Source organism: Heteronotia binoei, chromosome 15 (assembly GCF_032191835.1).
Source record: "Heteronotia binoei isolate CCM8104 ecotype False Entrance Well chromosome 15, APGP_CSIRO_Hbin_v1, whole genome shotgun sequence".
NCBI classification, from domain to species: domain Eukaryota; kingdom Metazoa; phylum Chordata; class Lepidosauria; order Squamata; family Gekkonidae; genus Heteronotia; species Heteronotia binoei.
This window is the reverse complement of record NC_083237.1, coordinates 52,204,330-52,225,250: the sequence shown is the minus strand read 5'-3', so window position 1 is coordinate 52,225,250 and position 20,921 is coordinate 52,204,330. Positions and strand designations below refer to the sequence as shown.

At 45.8% G+C, this 20,921-nt stretch overlaps 1 protein-coding gene across 1 annotated transcript in view; it reads right to left on the bottom strand.

The window, feature by feature from the left end:
* Window positions 1-20,489, bottom strand: part of ARHGAP23 (Rho GTPase activating protein 23) — a 260,033-nt gene extending 239,544 nt beyond the window's left edge. Inside the window, exon 1 of the mRNA XM_060256177.1 lies at window positions 20,338-20,489. Coding sequence (XP_060112160.1) covers window positions 20,338-20,391 — 54 coding nt within the window. The 5' untranslated portion in view covers window positions 20,392-20,489. The remainder of the gene's footprint in view (window positions 1-20,337) is intronic.
* Between the last annotated feature and the right edge of the window lie 432 nt (window positions 20,490-20,921).

Genomic DNA, 20,921 nt, shown 5'->3' with positions numbered 1-20,921 from the left:
TCCAACAATACACTGCAACCAATAGCCACTGATGGACATCTGCTCCAATCCCCTCTTGAAGATGTCTATGCTTGTAGCCGCCGCCACCTCCTGTGGCAGTGAATTCCATGTGTTAATCACCCTTTGGGTGAAGAAGGACTTCCCTTTATCAGTTCTAACCAGACTGCTCAGCAATTTCATTGAATGCCCACGAGTTCTTGTATTGTGAGAAAGGGAGAAAAGTACTTCTTTCTCTGCCTTCTCTATCCCATGCATAATCTTGTAAACCTCTACCATGGGGAGGGACGGTGGCTCAGTGGTAGAGCATCTGCTTGGGAAGCAGAAGGTCCCAGGTTCAATCCCTGGCATCTCCAAAAAAGGGTCCAGGCAAATAGGTGTGAAAAACCTCAGCTTGAGACCCTGGAGAGCCGCTGCCAGTCTGAGAAGACAATACTGACTTTGATGGACCGAGGGTCCGATTCAGTATAAGGCAGCTTCATATGTTCATATGTTCACTCACCTCGCAGTCGACATTTCTCCAGCTAAAGAGCCCCAAGCATTTTAACCAATGTGGAATTGGCAACCCTGGTTCCCAATCCAAACCAGGCCCACATGTGTCTGGAAACTGAAGGTCCGGGATGACCTCATAACACACTTCTAATCACAAAGACCTATGTTACAAAGCAAAGCTTGCTTTTAATTTTCATCTGAAGCTACAGCTGTACTAGATTTAACGCTCCTGGCTTCTCCCAAGAAACTGAGAATAGCTTGGGCAGAGTGCCAGGAATTCTGTATCTAAATTGCTTATGGGATGGGGGGAGGTAGACGTGTGTCTACAGTCATGCAGCCTCTGTGGTCTGCCCTAGGGTTACCACCTCGAGCTGACTTTAAGGAAAGAGCCCCCGTGGGATAGGTCCATTCAGTGCACTGGGGCCAGGACGCTGCTTTAACCAGTCAGGCTAATTTTAAAGGGCCAAGCGGCCACTGTTAACACAGGATGTTTTCTAACACGTAACAGCTGCTTACAATGCAGGGAACATCCAGCCAAACTGGCACAGCATGCAGGGTGTGGGCGGAGGGAATATCTCTCTTTTTCAGGGAAATCTGGCACCGCTGTGGGAAGACATATGCTCGGGGCTTCTGAGTTGTAGAACTACATTAACACATGCAGCGTAATGGAATTCGGAGGTGGCAGACGAACGGGTACCACTTCAGGCTGCTGAATCAGAAATGCCATTCTAGGATGGCATTTCTTCTTCCTTCTTTTTTTGTCCACCCCCTCCCTTCAGAAACTTTACTCCCTCTCCCCTCCCCCAGTATGCTCTGATAATTCGGAAGGAGAATATAACTAGTGGAACACCGTAGGGTTGCCAATCCCCAGGTGGGGGCAGGGGATCCCCCGGTTTGGAGGCCCTCCCCCCGCTTCAGGGTCGTCAGAAAGCGGGGGGAAGGGAGGGAAATGTCTGCTGGGAACTCTGTTATTCCCTATGGAGATTTATTCCCATAGAAAATCATGGAGAATTGATCCACGGGTATCTGGGGCTCTGGGGGGGCTGTTTTTTGAGGTAGAGGCACCAAATTTTCATTACAGCATCTAGTGCCTCTCCCCAAAATATCCCCCAAGTTTCAAAACGATTGGACCAGGGGGTCCAATTTTATGAGCCCCAAAAGAAGGTGCCCTTATCCTTCATTATTTCCTATGGAAGGAAGGAATTGAAAAGGTGTGCCGTCCCTTTAAATGTGATGGCCAGAACTCCCTTTGGAGTTCAATTATGCTTGTCACAGCCTTCATCTTGGCTCCACCCTTAATGTCTCCTGACTCCACCCCCAAAGTCTCCTGGCTCCACCCCCAAAGTCCCCAGATATTTCTTAAATTGGACTTGGCAACCCTAGGACACCATCATGGGTTTTTAGAGTTTTACTGGCTCAACCTTGAAATGTTTTAATTCGAATTTTACTGATTTTACTGATTTGTTTTTGTCTGTTGTGCATTGCCCAGAGCCTGGCCTTGGCCAGGATGGGCGGCGGCAGCAACAGCAAAAGCAGAAAAAAAAAACAGAAGCAGAAGAAGCAGAAAAAGCAAAAGCAGAAATAGAAGCAGCAGCAGCAGCAGCAGCAGCAGCAGCAGCAGAAGAAGAAGAAGAAGAAGAAGAAGAAGAAGAAGAAGAAGAAGAAGAAGAAGAAGAAGAAGAAGAAGAAGAAGAAGAAGAAGAAGAAGAAGAAGAAGAAGAAGAAGAAGAAGAAGAAGAAGAAGAAGCAAAAGCAGCAGAAGAGTATTCCCATCTCCAGGCTAGGAAACTCCTGGAGATTTGGAGGTGGAGCCTGGGGAGGACAAGGACCTCAGTGAGGTTCAATGCCATAGAGTCCACCCTCCAAAGCAGCCATTTTCTCCAGGGGTAATACAATAGCACAGGTACCGGTATATTAAGCACAATATATCCATCAAAACCTCACCGGTTGAATTATCACTCACACACCAAAAGTGTGTAAACAAACATTTAGTGCACAGTTTATAATAAGTCCTTACAGCAAAATAATAGAACCAACACCCACACAGCGCTCCCCCAGATTGTTTTCTAAAGTCACGTCTCCGAGGCACTGCCTTCAGCCGCTTCTTGCAGTTCAGAATCTGAGTGGAAAGAAGGGCGTCGTTCTGCACAACTCACAAAGAGATCAAAAGACCGTATTTCCTGGATTTCCTACGGTTTCGTTGGTTTACCCTTCGTCAGTCTTCTTTCAATGCTGTTTTAACTGGAGCCACAGTACAAAGAATTCAATCATGGATCAACCAGTACATGCTCAAGTCTCTGCTACTGGCTCTCCAGATTCTGAACTGCAAGAAGCGGCTGAAGGCAGTGCCTCTGAGACGTGACTTTAAAAAACAGTCTGGGGGAGTCATGTGGGTGTTCGTTCTATTATTTTGCTGTTATGGACTTCTTATAAACTGTGCACTAAATGTTTGTTTACACACTTTTTGTGTGTGAGTGATAATTCAACTGGTGAGGTTTTGATGGATATATTGTATTTTCTCCAGCAGAGCTGCTCTGCCAGCTGGAGATCAGTTGTAAATGTGGGAGATCTCCAGGCCCCACCTGGAGGCTCGTAACCCTATCTGGAGATCAGTTGTAATTCTGAGGGATCCCAAAATCCCACCTGGAGGTTGGCAACCCTGGTTAGCAGGGGGTCAATTGGAGTATACCGTGCTAAGAGTTTTTGTTCGCTTGGGTTTTGTTGACAGTTTTGTTTTAAGCAACGACTAGGAGAAATACACCAGGCCAATTCCCACTATGCTAGTTTTCTATTTTCAGGGCGGTTTTTTTTAATATGATCATTCTGCAATGCAATTCCCAAACGGCAGCCATCTTTTGTGACAGTTATAGTCTTGGTCTCCAACTAGGTCTGTCAATTCTGGGTTGGGATATACCTGAAGATCTTTGTGGGTGGAGCCTGGGGATAGCAAAGTTTGGGAAGAGGAGGGACCTCAGCCTAGTATATTGCTATGCAGTCCACCCTCCAAAGCAGCCATGTTCTCCTGGGGAACTGATCTTGGTCATAGAGATCTGTTACAATTCTCCCACCTGGAGGTTGATGCAATTCAAGCGGAATATAGCTCTGAGAGTTCCATTCACTGACTGGGAAGTTTACAGAATTCTAGTAATTTTTGCTTTATTTAGTGTTCAATGAATAACTGAGGAAAGAAAGAAAGAAAGAAAGAAAGAAAGAAAGAAAGAAAGAAAGAAAGAAAGAAAGAAAGAAAGAAAGAAAGAAAGAAAGAAAGAAAGAAAGAAAGAAAGAAAGAAAGAAAGAAAGAAAGAAAGAAAGAAAGAAAGAAAGAAAGAAAGAAAGAAAGAAAGAAAGAAAGAAGACAATTCACTCCTTCATCCAGGAAGCAAAAAAAAAGAAATCATTCCCAAGAAAATACTATCTTGTTTTGAAAGTCAAGGACACAAGATATTCATTCACAGAACACTGCCACTCTCCCTCCCACTACCCCAGGAGATCAAGAAAAACACAGAAATAAAAGCAGAGACCAAAATTATAAGGGAAATATGGAACAATTTTGTTTAATTTCTAAAAATGAGGCGTTTTCCCCCTCCAGTCCCCCATGCTCATAATGTGAAATAAGTCATGATATGAAAGGTCCTAAATATGTTCAAGAGGAGTCCTATGTCACTGCTTCACATAGTCCAAGGCCAAGCCCTTACCAAAATGAGGTTCTGGCCTGAGCCCAGGCTCAAATTAATCCCTAATGGTGGGAGGGGTTAGTAGTGGAGAGGTTTGCAGAGGAAACAAAATAGAGCCTTCTAGAAACAGAGGAAATGGGCCCCTCCATTTGCTTGCATCCTTTTCTCCTTCCTCAGCCCTCTTCAGAAAGATCCTAAACAAACAGCATTGAAACCAAAGGCATTTTCCTCAGAAAAGCAAGACTTGGACTTCCTGTTTTTTAAAAAACACAAGACCCTGCAAATAGATTCTGGCTTCATCATTATTTTCCTTTTTTTAAAAAAAACAAACTTTCTTTAAAAAAAAAAAGGAAAATAGAAGCAAACAATGAGCTATTTCCTACAGCAGCCTGGAAGGGATACCTCATAACCCCTGTTCCGGTCTGTCATAGGAATGTGGGTGGGATATCCGAACTAACAAGGTCAGTGGGGAAAGGAGTCTTCCCCGCCACCTCACTCACTGCCTTCTTTTCAATAGCTATCCTTTCCCCTTCATGAAATCCTCCCAACAAGACCCAAACATTTGAAAAACTGAAGAAAAATCTACTCAGGTTCGAGGCCTTCATGAGTTTCTGCACAACTAAAATTAAAACCGCTACCATACATGGGAAAAGACCAGCAAGTTCCTTTCCCATATACCATGTTTTTTTTTTAAAAAAAATCAATTTCTGCTCATGTAGTAACTATCTAAAAATTATGCACAAAATCAGTCACATGCCTGTAGTTTTGTGCTGAAAACTCAATTCCCAGGCACTCAGAGGCTTTAGCCTTCAGCCTTGCCCCCTCCACTATTTTCCCAACCTGAAACTGCTCCCACAAATACTCTATTTGTCCTACTGGGAACACAGAAGAAGGACAACCATAAAAGATGAAGATAACTCGTATTACAGTATTCCCCATTTACTATGTATGGGTGTGAAAATTGGACAATGAAAAAAGCTGGTAAAATAGTAAAGAGTCCAGTAGCACCTTTAAGACTAACAAACTCTATTGCAACATAAGTTTTTGAGAAACACAGTTCTCTTCATCAGATGCTTCATCCAAGGCTTTGACTACCCCCTCCCCCTGAAGATCTCCCTTCAGTCTTCTTTTCCCATAAAGGGGAAGGCAGACTGGAGATTATATAGCGTGGTTTTTATCCTGCCTTCAGAACTTTATCAGTAAAAAACAGGGGGTGGAGTTTTCCCCAGCTGTTACCCACCAGATGTTTTCCCTTGTGATCACCAAAAGTAGACTTGGTCTCTCTCTTCTGTTTTCCTTTTAGCCTGCACACACATAACACACTGCCAAATCATGGCTTTGTTCCTACCACACAGGTTTTCTCATCCAAGAATGTCAAAAACTGTCAGGGCCCAGAAAAGGAGCTGACTTCTTCATTAGGCCTGGAATTTTCACACTTTCAGGCAACCTGCACTGAGCATCCAGCACTGCACAATTTGGAAGAAGAAATAGTATGTGGGGAATGATATATAAAAGGGTGAGGCATAAGAAAAGGAGTTAGCGCTGGCTTGAACACTGTAGGAAGTGATGGATATGATGTAGAGGAGATTAAGATGATGTACCTTTAACGTTACTGTTGCTCAAACTCATGAATTGCTCAGGTAAACTGCTCCTGTTGTTGGGCACCTCAGAAGCTGCAATGGTCAGAATCATATCCCTTTCTGTCCCTTCTTCCTAAGGCAGCAAAATTTTGCAGCCAAAGACGTGGCTAATTAACTCAAACCTAAATATGAAACAGAGTGCGTAACCACTGTCCCCTCCCAGCAGACACCTAAGCACTAAACAGCTGAATACCAGACAGAAACTCAACAGGTTGATTTAGCCATTCACAGCCTATTTTCCACACCCGGGACCCAAACCTACAACAACATTCTCTCCTCCAGCTTTTTAGCCTCCCAACAACAACCCTCTGAGTGGTAGAGCGGAGATACAAACCTGGGTCTCCCAGATCCTAGTCTGACACCATGCCACCCATCAAGCCTCTCTCCCCCCCCACACACTATTATAAGGGCATTTTCACAGATGCTAAATAATAAGAACATAAGAACACAAGAGAAGCAACCTTTTGCAAGTAGATTTTGCCATTTCACACAATAAAATTTAGTTGCAAAGTAGACTAGAAGTGGACTGAAAACGTGTCATGTAACGTGTGTGAAAGATTATTATTGCTGCAATCACACATCTTAAATAATGCAGATTTGATCAGCTTTCAATGCACTGTTCAACTGGATTTTGCCAGTTCACACAGTAAAATCCAGTTGGAAAGTGCACTGACACTGGATTCAAACATCATTACTTAGAATGTTTGATAGCAGCCGAAGTCTGTCAAGAAAACAACACCTTTTGAATTTCTGCCTGTCACACTATTCAAGGAGCCCTTGCAGGAAAGAAAAAAGAATAGCCGCTTCTCTCCCCACTGCCTCAGCCCCTCAGCTGCAAACAATATGACTCCCTTCCTACTCTTAGCCTGTGGGTTAGCTGCTTTCCATAGCCTTCTTTTCCTCTTTTCCTGCCTCTTATTTCTCTTGTCCACAGCTACCTCCTAACCCATGACAACAGACCATCGTTGAGACACTTGAGTTAGTAAAATATGGCCGAACAAAAAGAAGCCACAGGCAGCGTACAGATTTCTTCTGCAGCTGCTTTCTGAAAACAAAAATCCCAGGATATGGATTGTTAAAAGAAATATCTTTGCCTTGTAAAACAAACACAGTTCTTTGCTCCAGTGGCTGTATCATTACTGGACTAATGCCCTAAAAATTTTAAATAAAATATTGACCCACTCAGAGCTACACAATGCACTCTGGCTCAAGTTCTAGAAAGGGGGAAGGGGAGAGAGTGTGTGTGATAAATCATGACCAGGAATTTTGCAGAGAAACGTGGACACAGTGGCTGAAACCACCACAATAGGGTTACTGTCCAAAATAAGGCTGGTGTTCCCATCCCCCTTCTTTTCCCTCCCGCACAAGTTGGACCATGAAGAGCACCACTGTGAATGGCTTTCTGTTGCCATACCAGATGCTAAATCGGACCGGCCTGCTGTATCAGATGCCTTGCCGGGCTTCGTTGCTGAAAACATCAAGAATAAATCTGAGCTTGCCTAGAAGCCACACCCTAACCTTGGATGGGTTCAGGCCGGCTATGTTCTCTTCCACGGTGCCCTTCCCTTTAAAAAAAAAAGACTCTTCTTTATTGTTACTTGACAAGTTCTGAGCCTGAAATACAACAGGACCTGGGAACTGAGTGAAATGAATAGAGGTTCAAAATGATGCCCTATGCTGACACATATTCCGGAACAAAATGCATCTAACCATAAATCAGATTGCTACCTTGTAAAATCCACTGGATTATTTAAAGAGTCTAGTTACTGCTTCCACTCAGAGGTTTGCTCCAGTTGCGCATATAAACCAGGGTGGCATGGTGGTGGTCGGTACATCATCACAATATTGTCTCCTATTAGTTCACTTTCTGTGTTCTCCAGCAGCAACGCATTTGCATTTTAGGTCACACCCCCTGATGTCAAAACTGTTTCACATAGCATGAACTTATTTCCATATTAGGCCATACCCCCTGATGCCAAGCCAGCTGGAACTGAGTTCCTGTGCATTCCTGCTAAAAAAAAAAGGGTTCTCCCTTCCCATCATTCCCAAGCTAAGTTTGGTACAATCTTTTGGGAAAGATCTGTATTCAAAGCACCTTTCCACACTGAAGTTCTGCAGGCTGTGACTACAGAGACGACATTTTCTACGCCTCGATCTCTCACAGTGACTATTCCCACCTGCACATGCCTCTGAAGTGATTTTTTTGCAGGATTTTTAATTTTTTTTAAAAGGTAAATGGCATACTGCTTAAGCTTTACACTACAACATGGCAGTTACCATTTTTGTTAAAGCTGCTTGATGTAGAGGGAAATGGCTGGGCAGGAAGGAAAACTCAGGGAAAACCTTTTTGCCTCTGCAAACTTTAGCTGAAGCGACTGAAGGAACACAGAAAATCGTATCTCTGTAGAGGCAGCCTTCATTACACAAGACAGACACGAACCAAAAAATGAAATGCCAACTATGGATAGTCCATTATTAGCCAATAGGTCTCTCTTGTTCATTTATTTACTTAGCTCATTGAAAGGTTGGACTTTCTCACTGAGCCTCAAAAGGACACCAATTAAAAATTATTTAAAATAATGCAAATAAGAACAATATTATACAAACAGCAAATAATGCAATGGAACTGGACTGTAAAATTCAGAACAACAGACAGCACAGAATATACAATGAACAATGCCGTCAACTGCCTCACAGTTCAGAGACCTTACTACAGTCCTGTTACCTCCTGAACAATTCCGTTTTTACACTGTTTTGCAGAATGATAAAAGTGTGGGAGTCTTTTTGACCTCTTCGGGCAAGCTGCTCCACCAGGTGGGAGGCACACAACAGAGAAAGCTGTGTATTAATTTCACAATATTCTGCTTCAGAAGTAGGGTTGCCAAGTCCAATTCAAGAAATATCTGGGGACTTTGAGGGTGGAGCCAGGAGACATTAGGGGTGGAGCCAAGATCAAGGCTGTGACAAGCATAATTGAACTCCAAAGGGAGTTCTGGCCATCACATTTAAAGGGACGGCACACCTTTTCAATTCCTTCCTTCCATAGGAAAACATGAAGGATAGGGGCACCTTCTTTTGGGGCTCATCAGAGAGCCAGTTTCCTGTAGGGAGCCAGTTTGGTGTAGTGGTTAAGTGTGCGGACTCTTATCTGGGAGAACCAGGTTTGATTCCCCACTCCTCCACTTGCACTTGCTGGCATGGCCTTGGGTCAGCCATAGCTCTGGCAGAGGTTGTCCTTGAAAGGGCAGCTGCTGTGAGAGCCCTCTCCAGCCCCACCTACCTCACAGGGTGTCTGTTGTGGGGGAGGAAGGTAAAGGAGATTGTGAGCCGCTCTGAGACTCTTTGGAGTGGAGGGCGGGATATAAATCCAATATCTTCTTCTTCAATATCTTCTCATAGAATTGGACCCCCTGGTCCAAGTTTTTTGAAACTTGGGGGGTATTTTGGGGAGAGGCACTAGATGCTATACTGAAAATTTGGTGCCACTACCCCAAAAAACAGCCCGCCCCCCCCCCCCAGAATCCCAGATACCTGCAGATCAATTCTCCATGATTTTCTATGGGAATAAATCTCCATAGGGAATAATAGAGTTCCCAGCAGACATTTCCCTCCCCTCCCCCCGCTTTCTGACGACCCTGAAGCGGGGGGAGGGTCTCCAAACCAGGGGATCCCCTGCCCCCACCTGGGGATTGGCAACCCTATTCAGAGACCACTTTAAGAGTTGAGAAATACATCACTTCCAGGGATTCATTCAAGCACACCTCACTAGTGAATTTGGACCCTGGATATCAGGGACGAAGCCATTTGTGCCTCATCTTCACTGTCTAACCCAGGCAGCCCCATTGGGGACCACACAAGCACCATAGTGCCTGCTGATAGCTTTCCTTCTTCCACTTCACAGGAACAGAAGAGCTCAGAAATAACAGACTTCATAGTAGGAAGATACTTGGAATGAAACTTCCCAACACTTTGTGACTGGCCACAGCAAACCCACGGCAGCCATTTTCTGAGCGGGCTTGACCCTCCATGGAAGCCATTTTGTGGTGGTGCCCGTTCCCTGTTCTCAAAAATTTAAAAGCACCCACAGGGTCAACAAGACTGAGGAGCCCTGCTCTGACCACTACACCACATGGGCTGCAGGCACTCTCCCTGCCTTTTAATCCCTCACCCGACAGAAATATCAGAGTTGGGGTTTTTTTTTCCTTTTAAAAGGACACCTCTAAGGCACAAGCCAGGCTGGAAAACTTACTCCTTAAATCATTATTATACATTAACAGAGAGTCAAAATGGAGAGTGCTTAGAATGTGATCAGAGAATAGAACTAGGAGAGCCAAGTTTGAATCCCCACTCTGTCATGAAAGCTTGCTAGGTGACCTTGGGCCTGTCACACTACCTCACAGGCTTGTTGTGAGGATAAAACAGAAAAGAAGAGAACAATGTTAGCGGCTTTGGATTCCCATTGGGGAGAAAGGTGGGATATAAATCAATGAGATGTGCAACTGGCTATACATCAATGATGAGGGAGAGGCACTCCTCACATGCTCAAAAGCTTCCTTTCTTTAGCACCACATTTCAAAACCAAGTTCTGCTATCGAAACCTGCTTTGAAAACAGATTCATGGACAGCTTACTTACCAAAATTAAACCCCCCCCCCCCCCGTACAGATAGCATTTTGAAGGCATAATACCCCCACGTCACAAAGTTTGAAATAAACAGCTCCGTGTAGCTCTGCAGAGTTCAAATTCAGTGCTGCCAACAAAGCAGAAATATCCTTGGCAGTTCCCGAGTTTGCTATTTGTATGCTATTTGTACACGACTAGGTGCTTTTCTGGTATTTCAAGTTGCTCTGGTGGGAGGGGGGGACCCAACAGCACAGCTGGTAAATCAACCACCTACCAAGCACCAGTTATATAAACAAAAGAACACAAATTACAGGGTTTTTTTTTTTAAAAAAACAGTTATTGCGGAGATGGGAGTATCTGGGTTTAAAACAAGAGTTTAAAATTCCATGGCTGCAGTCAGACAGGCAGTTTGGCCCAATATAGTTGCTTTTCCCTAACAGATAAAACGGGCTCATTCACACACCCTCATCTGGCAGCCATTTCCCAGTTGTGACAAGTTGGATACATAATAAATTGCCACCAGAGCAAATGAGATGCTTACGGATCCCCGCACATCCCATCCCATGTTGTCAAGTATCTGAACTCTCCTGGTACATGCTCAAACCAGTTTAAAAGCGTGAACCTTTAATTCCAGTTTTGCCATTCTTTTTAAAAAAAAAAAAACTGGTAGTGCATATGTGCACTTCCTTTATAATCTGACATTCTCCCCAATGGGGAACAAAGCGGCTGTCATCATCCCCCTCTCCCCCATTTTTTTCTTCACAACAACCCTGTGAGGTAGGTTAGGTTGAGAGTATGTGACAGGCCCAAGATCACCAATAATCTTCCATGGCACAAGTGAGGATTCAAACCCAAACTGCAGGCTCTCCCCTCTAGCCACTTCACCAAACTGGCTCTGTTGAAGGGATGAGGCTTCTTCTGCCATGGCAGGCAGCTGGCAACCTTCTCAGAGTCGAACAAGGCAGTTTGCTGAGAGCCAGCTACATGTAGTGGTTAAGTGTACAAACTCTAATCTGGGAAAACTGGGTTCAATTCCCCACTTCTCCACATGCACCTGCTGGAGTAACCTTGGGGCAGCCGCAGTTCTCTTAGAGCTGTTCTGCTCAAGAGCAGTTCTCAAAAGAGCTCTCTCAGCCCCACCCCCCCTCATAGGGTGTCTATTGTGAAGAGAGGAAGGGAGAAGATCATAAGCCGCTCTGAGACTCCGAGTGAAAGGCAGGGTATAAATCCAACTCCTCTTCTCTTCTGCTGCTGCAGAGACTGCGTTGTGCAGGGAGCTGGACTAGATGACCCTGGGGATCCCTTCCAACTCTAGGATTCTATGATCTACTCTGGTGCCAGAGGGATTATGTCACTATAGGCCAGCTCGCAAATAGCCACAAGCTTGATCACCTACGGCAGGGGTCCTCAACTCCTGGTCCGCGGCCTGTTAGCAACCGGACCGTGCAGCCTTGCCCCCCCCCGCCCCCCCCAGCACCATGTACCCTTGCTGCCCCCCCACACGGCACCTCCCCCCCCACCGTTTTTACAATTTTAAGGCCCGAGAAGGGGTGGTGAAGCGCCTCCTGGGCTCTTTAAAGACCAACACACACACTCCTGTCGATCAGCTAATCGGTGGGGAAAACCACAGCAGCAGCCGCAAGTGACCCGCTGAAAAAGCGCTGCTGCTCTTGCCTCCTCCCCACTTCCTTCCTGGGCAAGGGCAGTGCCATTTTTTCAGCAGGTCGCTCACCGCTGCCGCCGCGGATTGTAAGACCCCTTCCTGGGCCTTAAAATTGTGAAAACAGAGAGGGGGGAGGCTGAATTCAGTTCCCCCACCCTGTCGGTCCTGGGGCCGCAGTGGACGGGCCAGCCGTGGGGCCAGTCCCTGATGCCAAAAAGGTTGGGGGCAACTGACCTATAGTATGTAGGAGTCACCTCTAGGCAACCAGAATGAGAAGCTAATGCAGCTTCTTTCTTTCTTTTTTCTCTTTGAAACCACAAATCTCTCATGTAGGTTTGGGTGGGCTAGGGAAGAATTGCTGTGGGTTAGCAAATGTTGTACACTTATTTAGAAAGCTGCAGACCCATTATAAACCATCCAAGTAACAAGACTTTTTAAAAAATGGGTTCCACACTGCACATTGTGATGTCAGCCAGAATAGAAAACTGCTCATGATTATTTGCCTAAAATTCTGAAGCCACTTGGCAAGTATTTGGCCAGGATGCCAATCCCATAGCAGAATTCCAGGGATCCTACACCAGAGTCACTGGGAGCAGCAACGCCAAAGCAAACAGTTCCCACTTTCCTCTTGGCCTGCATTCGCTTGGCGACCTGCCAACCTCTGCAAGGATGGACTGCCCTTTTAAACCACAAATAGCACTTAATTTCTTTTTTGTACAAAAAAACCCCACACACATACACCATGTAATGGGCAAAGATTTTTCAAGAAACCACGTGGATTGAGAGGCGTACCCTTCCAGCCCACCCCGAAAGACTGACACTTCCAACAGAGATAGAAAAGAGTCAAATCATGAGGAGAGCTCGGCGCTTCTCAGCAAACTGTTAGCCGTCTCCAAAGCATTTCAGACACTTTTTAACAAGTCCCAAGAGAAGATGGGCATGTATCCAGAGATTCATTTTTATTTATTTATTGCTTTACAGTTGCAGAGACATTCCTAAAACACGCAGCAACCAATGCAGTGGGGACTACTATGTATTCAGAAGCAAGGAGGAGGGGGAAGCAAGGCACATATTAAGAAGTCACTCTCTCCATTTTAGGCCTGAGGCCCATTTCCCTCAGATGTTCTATTTCAGGAATACCAAAACCCAGTCACAGGGATAGGGGGGGAGAATCCACACGGGCCCTTAAACATTACAAGTTTTACACATATTTCAGTTTTCCACTTGTCAGCTTCAATGTTTTATAAAACAGCTCTTGCACTGGGGAGAAACAGAGCAAATATCCAGGTTTGTCAGCACTTCCAACAAAATGCCAGGCAGTTTCTTTTTCTAGGCCCAATTTTATAACTGCAGTAAGAAGTCCCCTGGTAGGAACCTCTCTCTGTCTTACTCCCTTCCCTTCCACCTCGCATTCTGCTCCCATCTTAAAACCTCCACACCCAGTGCCCACACCTTCGCAGCATTATTATATTCAGCATTAGCAATTTGAATAATGCACATGACGGAAAACGCATGCTTTGTGTGGCGCTACAGAGACGCTTTACTGAAAGCTTTACATACAAGGTGGAAGCCACAGCTAAGACTTAATTAGGAAGAAGACAGACAGGGAGAGAGGCACAAATGTCAGGAATTAAGACTTTCTAAAGGATGTTCTCCAGCCCCAGGTATGCAGGTGTGGCAGTTCTACAAAGAGAGGATACTGTACAAAAGCACAAAGATGTTCAACTTCTCACCTATAACCTGTCTGTAGTTTCCAGAGCAAAAAAAGCATTCTAGCTCCATCTTAATCTGGAAGACATCTAGTGTAATCCTAAACAATCTTCCAACTCTACTGCAGTTACTCCATTTAGGATGGCAATATTGGATACCCAGGATTAGATTCTGAAATCTTCTGAGCACAAGTGTAGCTTTACTTTCACCTTTCTGTGTGTTCACTAAGAGCAGGGGTCCCCAACGTGCTCCTGCCACATATTTTCAGAAAGTGAGTGAGACCAGGTAGGGCTTTGTCCAGCAAGACTTCTGATGGCCACTGAAGATTTGATTGGGTGTACAGATTTTTGTAACGTTGCTTCAGTAGCAGCTGTCACCACAGCACAAGGACCTGCACTGTATTAAGCTGCGACAATCATTTTATGGCTAGCTGTGCTTCCTGTGGCGGCCATTTTGTGGCAGCCATTTTGTTGCTGCATCCACCACACCCTGTCAGAATTCCAAATGTGTCTGCTGGCTCAAAAAAGTGAGGGATCCCTAACCTATAGTCAGTCTGTTTTCCTCTTTCATGTGAAAAGCAGAGACCAGCAGAGACCAGATGCATGTCCAATTCTATGAACCATAAATATGCATGAAGTGGCAGTATTCTAAGCTATTCTCAGATATGTACCTTACCAACCAGCTGGTGAAGCAGAGAAACAACAAGGTCCGCACAGACTTACTGGTATGAAGCGAGGTTTACTTTCTGGTACCAGAAGGTAGGACCCAGTCGGGCACGGGCCCCAAAATGACTGAGTTCCAATCATTCTACATACAGACAGTTCTATTCACACAGAAAACAAGAAGGCAGACACACAAGCTTATCTGATTTCAAAGGGTCATGCCTCCACTAAGTTCCCCCATGTAAAATTCCATGACTAAGTTTCCTTACTTATCTATCACAGCAAGTCACCTGTAGGAGGCTTTCTCTCTTATCTTAGTTAGCCAGCTTCAGACACACACCCGCTCTGCTGTGGCCAGCTCTTTAATGGAAAATTACAGCAGACATTGTTAAGACAAAGCATGCTCTTATTCAATATAGCAATTACTATTATGGGGGTGTTAATTAATTATTCAGGGGCTGCCACATCACTGGCTGTTGTATCTTTCCCCCACAGCAAGACTCACTTCCTGGCTGAAGGAAAAGTGACATTGAGGAACAGACTATGGAGATATAAGCTGTGGTGAGGGCAAGCTTGAGAGGCCCTGTCTTCAGTAGGGAAACTGACTGATTTAAATATTTATACCTCAATTGTTCCTCTTGGCTTCCTCAGCCAGTTTGGTGTAGTGGTTAAGTGTGTGGACTCTTATCTGGGAGAACCAGATTTAATTCCCCACTCTTCCACACGCAGCTGCTGGAGTGACCTTGAGTCAGTCATAAGTCTCTCAGAGCTGTTCTGCTCAAGAGCAGTTCCGGGTGAGCTTTTTCAGCCCCACCTACCTCAAAGGGTGTCTGTTGTGAGGAGGGGAAGGAAAAGCAGATTGTAATCCACTCTGAGACTCCTTCAGGTAGTGAATGGTGAGGTATAAATCCAACCTCTTCTCTCTTCTCTTTTTTGCTGTCACTCGCATAGAGTATTCAAAGCACAGGTGGATTGCCACTGAATGCCTCTGCATAGTGACCCTGGTATTCCTTGAAGGTCTCCCATCCAAATACTAACCAAGGTCAACTCTGGGTAACTTCCAAAATCTGATGAGATCAGGCTAGCCTGGGCTTAAGGTGGTTTAAAAACAATACAAGATATTACAATTCAGGTATTTGCCTGAGCCCGGTAGGGGAGGGTGGGATATAAATTTGATAAAATAAATAAATAAAATAAAAATAAATTTAAAGTTGGGAAAAAAGAGCAGGAGTCCAGTAGCACCTAAAAGACTAACAAAATTTGTGGCAGGTATAAGCTTTCCTTGAGTCACTGCTCACTCACAAAAGCTCCTACCCTGCCACAAATTTTATTAGTCTTTAAGGCACTACCGGTTCTTGTTCGTTTCCACTGCTACAGACAGACTAACGCAGCTACCCATCTTGATCTATATTTAAAGTTCTGCAGTACAAGCCTAGGCGTGTCTACTCCGAAGTAAATTGCCTTATGTTCAGTGGAGCTTGAGGGAAGGTATGTGTTCACAGGACTGCAGCTATAATTTCACTTTCATCTCAACCCACGTTTTTGCTCAGAAGGCACAGTGGCAAGAAAGTGTGCTTCTGAACATGTGCAGGCTGCATTTGTTTCACCTTCAGCGCTCACCGTTACAGCTGGCCTCCCCAGGATTTGCGGGAGGGGGGAGCAGGCCTGGTTCATTGTGTTTCTTTGTGAGAAAACAACTGTCTGACCTAGCCATTCGTGATCCAGAATTCTTAGAATTGGTCTTCTCCACGCTCAACTTCTCAACTCCAAGATACAGCCAAGCCTTCCTCCCCCACGGTCTTTCAATTCAAAATTCCAGGCTTCCGTGCTTATCAGCTTCCCCACACACAGAAGCACCTGCCTGCCTGTCCCAAGCTATCCAATTCTGCAGGTGCCTTCAGCCAGATGGGCAGATTTTTTAAAAATAATGGAATGTAACAGAAAGGGGTTTTTTTCCTGGGTTTTTTTTAATGCCTTACAATGCACATTCATTCCAGGCTTTTCGGACCAGCTCTTTGTTCCTTCCTAAAACTCAGCGTTTTGTCATTAGAGTCCAATTTTCTTCTCTGACTGGGCTTCCTTGGCTGGACTGGCGCAAGTGTAAAGGGACAGACTATATAGTCAAAGCAATGGTATTCCCAGTAGTAATGTATGGCTGTGAAAGTTGGACCATAAGGAAGGCCGAGCGCAGAAGAATAGACGCTTTTGAGCTGTGCTGCTAGAGAAGACTCTTGAGAGTCCCTCAGAGTGCAAGAAGATCAAATCAACTTGAAGGAAAATCAACCCTGACTGTTCCCTGGAAGGTCAGATGCTGAAGCTGAAGCTCAAATACTTTGAAAAGGGAGCACTCCCTGGAGAAGACTGATGCTGGGAAAGACAGAAGGCAAAAGAAGAAGGGGATGGCAAAATAGGCGATGGCTGGACAGCATTACTGATATAACCAACATGAATTTGAGTGGACTTCAGAGGATAGTGGAAGACAAGGTGGCCTGGCATGATTTGGTCCATGGGGTCACAAAGACTCAACTGTGTAACTGAACAACAACGAAGGGACAGAACCATAAATTTAATTACCTGCACTTATTCAGGATTATGGTTTACCAGGTTTACTGTGCAGAGACAGCCCTGCAATGGGGCAAATAGTGACCCTGGAGCAGTTCAGGATTGGAAAACGAGGTGGGGGGCGGCCACGGCCTATTTTCTTGCAAAACTGAAGCACCTTTCTCAAACCTAGAGCTGCCAGGTCCAACTCAGGAAATATCTGGGGGCTCTGGAGGAGGAGCCAGGAGCAAGGTTGTACAAGAACAACTGAACTCCGAAGGGAGTTCTGGCCATCACATTTAAAGGGACCATGCTCCTTTTAAATGCCTTCCCTTCACTGGAAATAATGGAGGATAGAGACACTTCTTTTGCAGCTCATAGAATGCCCCTCAGTAGTTTAGAAATTTGAAGCATGAAATCCAAAGATTCCAAAAAAGGTAGGCCAAATCTTGATGAGCACCCAAAAAAAGACCCCTACTCCAGGTCAATGCGTAAGTTTCCATGGATCAAAACAAACTTCACCAGATGCCTGAAGATGCACTGAAGTGATGGGGGTTTATAATATAGCCTGTGTAAAAGATAGGATATCTAAGCTGCCTTTTTTTCCCATACAGCACCCCAGACAAACAATTACTATTACACAGATACAAGAATCAGCTTTCTGGCACAGAATCTCAGGTTTGTCTTTTTGTTTTTTCCCTTTCAAAAAAAATAATTAAGTTTCTAGCCCTCAAGGCTGCAAAAGACAGGCTTAAAAGTATTCCGGAAACGCCCGTTAAAGTCCCAGAAGCAAAGGCTGTGCAGGATAAGAGCAGTCAGGGATAGGCCTCATTGCTTTAGACAGCATTAAACCTTCCTTGTGACTGGTAAAAAAAAGATCAATTAGGCAAAATTGTTAGCAAACTCGAGCACGCTATTTGAATGTATATCAGTTGTAAGTGTTACAGTTTTCTTGCACATTTTCCCCTTTAAGAGATACATTTCCAACACTCTGGTCAGGTCTACTTGAACATCAACTAGATGGCAAAGCAGGGATCTGAACTCTGGCCCAGGGTTCAAGCCCCAAACCTTTATTCAGAGCCATGACTGTACCCTAGACTGCATAAAGAAATAGTTAAGAAAAACATTTTCCTTGCTTCTGCAATCGGCACAACTAGACTTCCATGTCCAGGATAGTCCAAAGTGTTTCCAAACAGAAAGTCTGATGGCTTCCAGGATTATTTTTTATTTTAGAAATATTATATATATTTTTAAAGCACTATTTTTTGTTCTGGGTTTGACAAGGTTCACACCCAATCCTCTATGTTTAAAGCTCTGCAAACAGAAAACTAGCACAGAAGCAAATTGACAAGTAGGGAAGACCCACACACAAAAGAAAAACTACGGAACATTTTATGTGAAGGAACATTCGGGCTGGTATCTACCACCTGCAATCTGACGCTGTACAGTCCTTTCCCTGTTTAAGGGTTTTGCCAACTCCTCTTTTCAGCAGCTTTGAACCTGGGCTTACATATGCAATATTTATTAATGTGTTATTTATTAAAACATTTATATCCTGCCTTTGCTCACGATTCAAGGTGGTTAGAAAGAAATGGTATAGTCCTGAAGGAGCAGCACAGACTGTACCACTTCAGAGACAGCAGACGGAAGAAACTATGGGGTTTTTTTTAATGGTCCCCTATATAAAAGAATTCCCAGCAAGAAGAAATTGGCACAACAGACCAGGCTAGAACTTTACTCTCTACTAGTCTTCTACTTCCAAAGAGGGTTTTGTTTTGTTTTTTACCAGCATGGTTTAGTGGTTAGACTAGGATATGAGAGAACTGAGCCTGAAATCCTTCTCCCCTATGGAAACTTGCTGAATGGGTTGTCACCAACACATAACCCTCAAGCTTAATTTACCTCATGGGGACAAGGTAGGCCGCTTGGGGTCTCGTTTGGGAAGAAAAGCGGGGGTGTAAATAAAATAAATAAAGTGAACATTTATAACATAACCTCCATCTCCTGTCTGAAACACTGCAACCCATGATACCACCTCACTCTGCAGCCTTTCCTCTCTCCAGGTTAGGCCAACTCCTCCAAAGGAAACCATCTTTCTCCACCCTGGACAACCCACAGATGCCAGCGTGCCACACTGAATCCCTGCTGAGTACCACCTCCCAGAACTCTGTCTGCAGGCTGCAAGTTTCATTCTCCCTTCGTGTTACAAATCCCGTCAAAAGGACAAGCCGGGGACCAGTTTCATCCACACCATCTACCTCCCTATCAGCCCTCTTCTCACAATATACAACGGAGCACTCCAGAAGCACCCGGACTGAGATACGCTGGTTTTAAAAGGCATCCAAATGCCAAAACACATGAAGAGGAAAAGACCCCACCATGTGTTTAGCAACAGTACTATTCCCTCCAGTACCTACAGGTCTATTTGACACTCATTCAGAAATAAATCCAACAATGTTCCACGAGACTTGCTCCCAAGTAAACAGCGCTTCCAATTTCAGACAAAGCTAAACCAACTAAACGTATGTAAAGAGCTGGCCATCAACTACAAATGAACACCCATGAAACTGCCTTGTATTACGTCAGATCCTCAGTTTGCCAAGGTCAGTCTTGCCTGCTCTGACCGGCAGCAGCTCTCCACATTCTCTACCAACTCTACCCAATCCAATCTTCTACCAATGCTGCTGTGACACATCTCCACATCACAATGCTGCTTTCAACAGAATCAGACCCCTGGTCTATCAAGCTCAGTCTTGTCAACTCTGACCGGCAGCTGCTCTTCAGGCTCTCAACATCAGATATCTTCCACCTCACCTACCAGCTGAGCCTGGAGATGCCAGGGATTGAACTTGGGGCCTGCTGCAAAGCCAGGCAGATGCTCAACCCCTAAGCCACGTGTGCCCCCCCCCCCCCCATTCTCAGTCAGCACGCCCACCTCATGATACTACAGCCTGTCCGGTATAAACTTCGTCACCCTTTCCCGGTAGGGCACTGCTCAGCTTCAGCTCCCTCACTAGCAAGATTCTCCCGCCTGCCTGGCAGTTGCCTGGCTGGGATGACTTCCCAGCACTCGGGCAATACACCCCGGTCCGCTTTCATTCCCAAGGCACCCGCCGCGCCCCCCTTCCTTTTGCTTTTTGCAGCCTGGCCCAACCCACATCTGGACTGCCTTTCTCCAGCTTACTCAACGTCGAGAGCCACCACAGCCCTCCGGAACGACCTTCCGATCATCCCCAGCGGATCGGCGCTTCCTCTCTTCCCACCGCCGAGGCCGTCCACCCCGGCCACCTCCCGCCGCCCACCCCCCTTTTTCTCCCCCTCCCCGCAAAGGCTCACCTCGGGGCTCGGCGAGGGCGGGATCCCAACCAGGCAAAAGGCGACTCCATTCATCGGGCGCTGCGCTGGCCCCGACGGGGCGGACAAGCGGCCGAGAAGAGGCGCAGAGCGAGAGCGGCGAGTGACGGGAGGGAGGGAGGCAGCCGCCGAGCGGGTGAAGGCTGGGCTAGGCTGGGCCGGGCCAAGCAGCCGGGACGGCTCCGCCTCTTCCACTCCACGGCAGGAGGGAAAGGGAAGTCCCAGCCAGCCACCCCCTAAGCGGATCAAGAGGAGGAGCTGGGAAGTGGAAGCCGGCAACGCAGCCGGGCAGAAAAGCCTTCCAGCCTCGCGCGGGCAGGGGGAGGCAGACAAGAACACAGCGGAAGGGCAGACGGACGGATCGGCGCGCGCCTGCATGCACACGACCGACGGGGGACACGTGTGTAGGAGAAAAAGCTGCAGACTGCCATCCCGGAGGCCGGGGCGCGCTGGCGATTGACGGGCTGTAGGCAGAGCTGGGCGAAATCCTCCACTGAACGGCTTTGGTCGGGGTCAGGGTACCGGGAGAAGCGCTCTTAGCATGAACACGAGCAAAGGCGGGCACA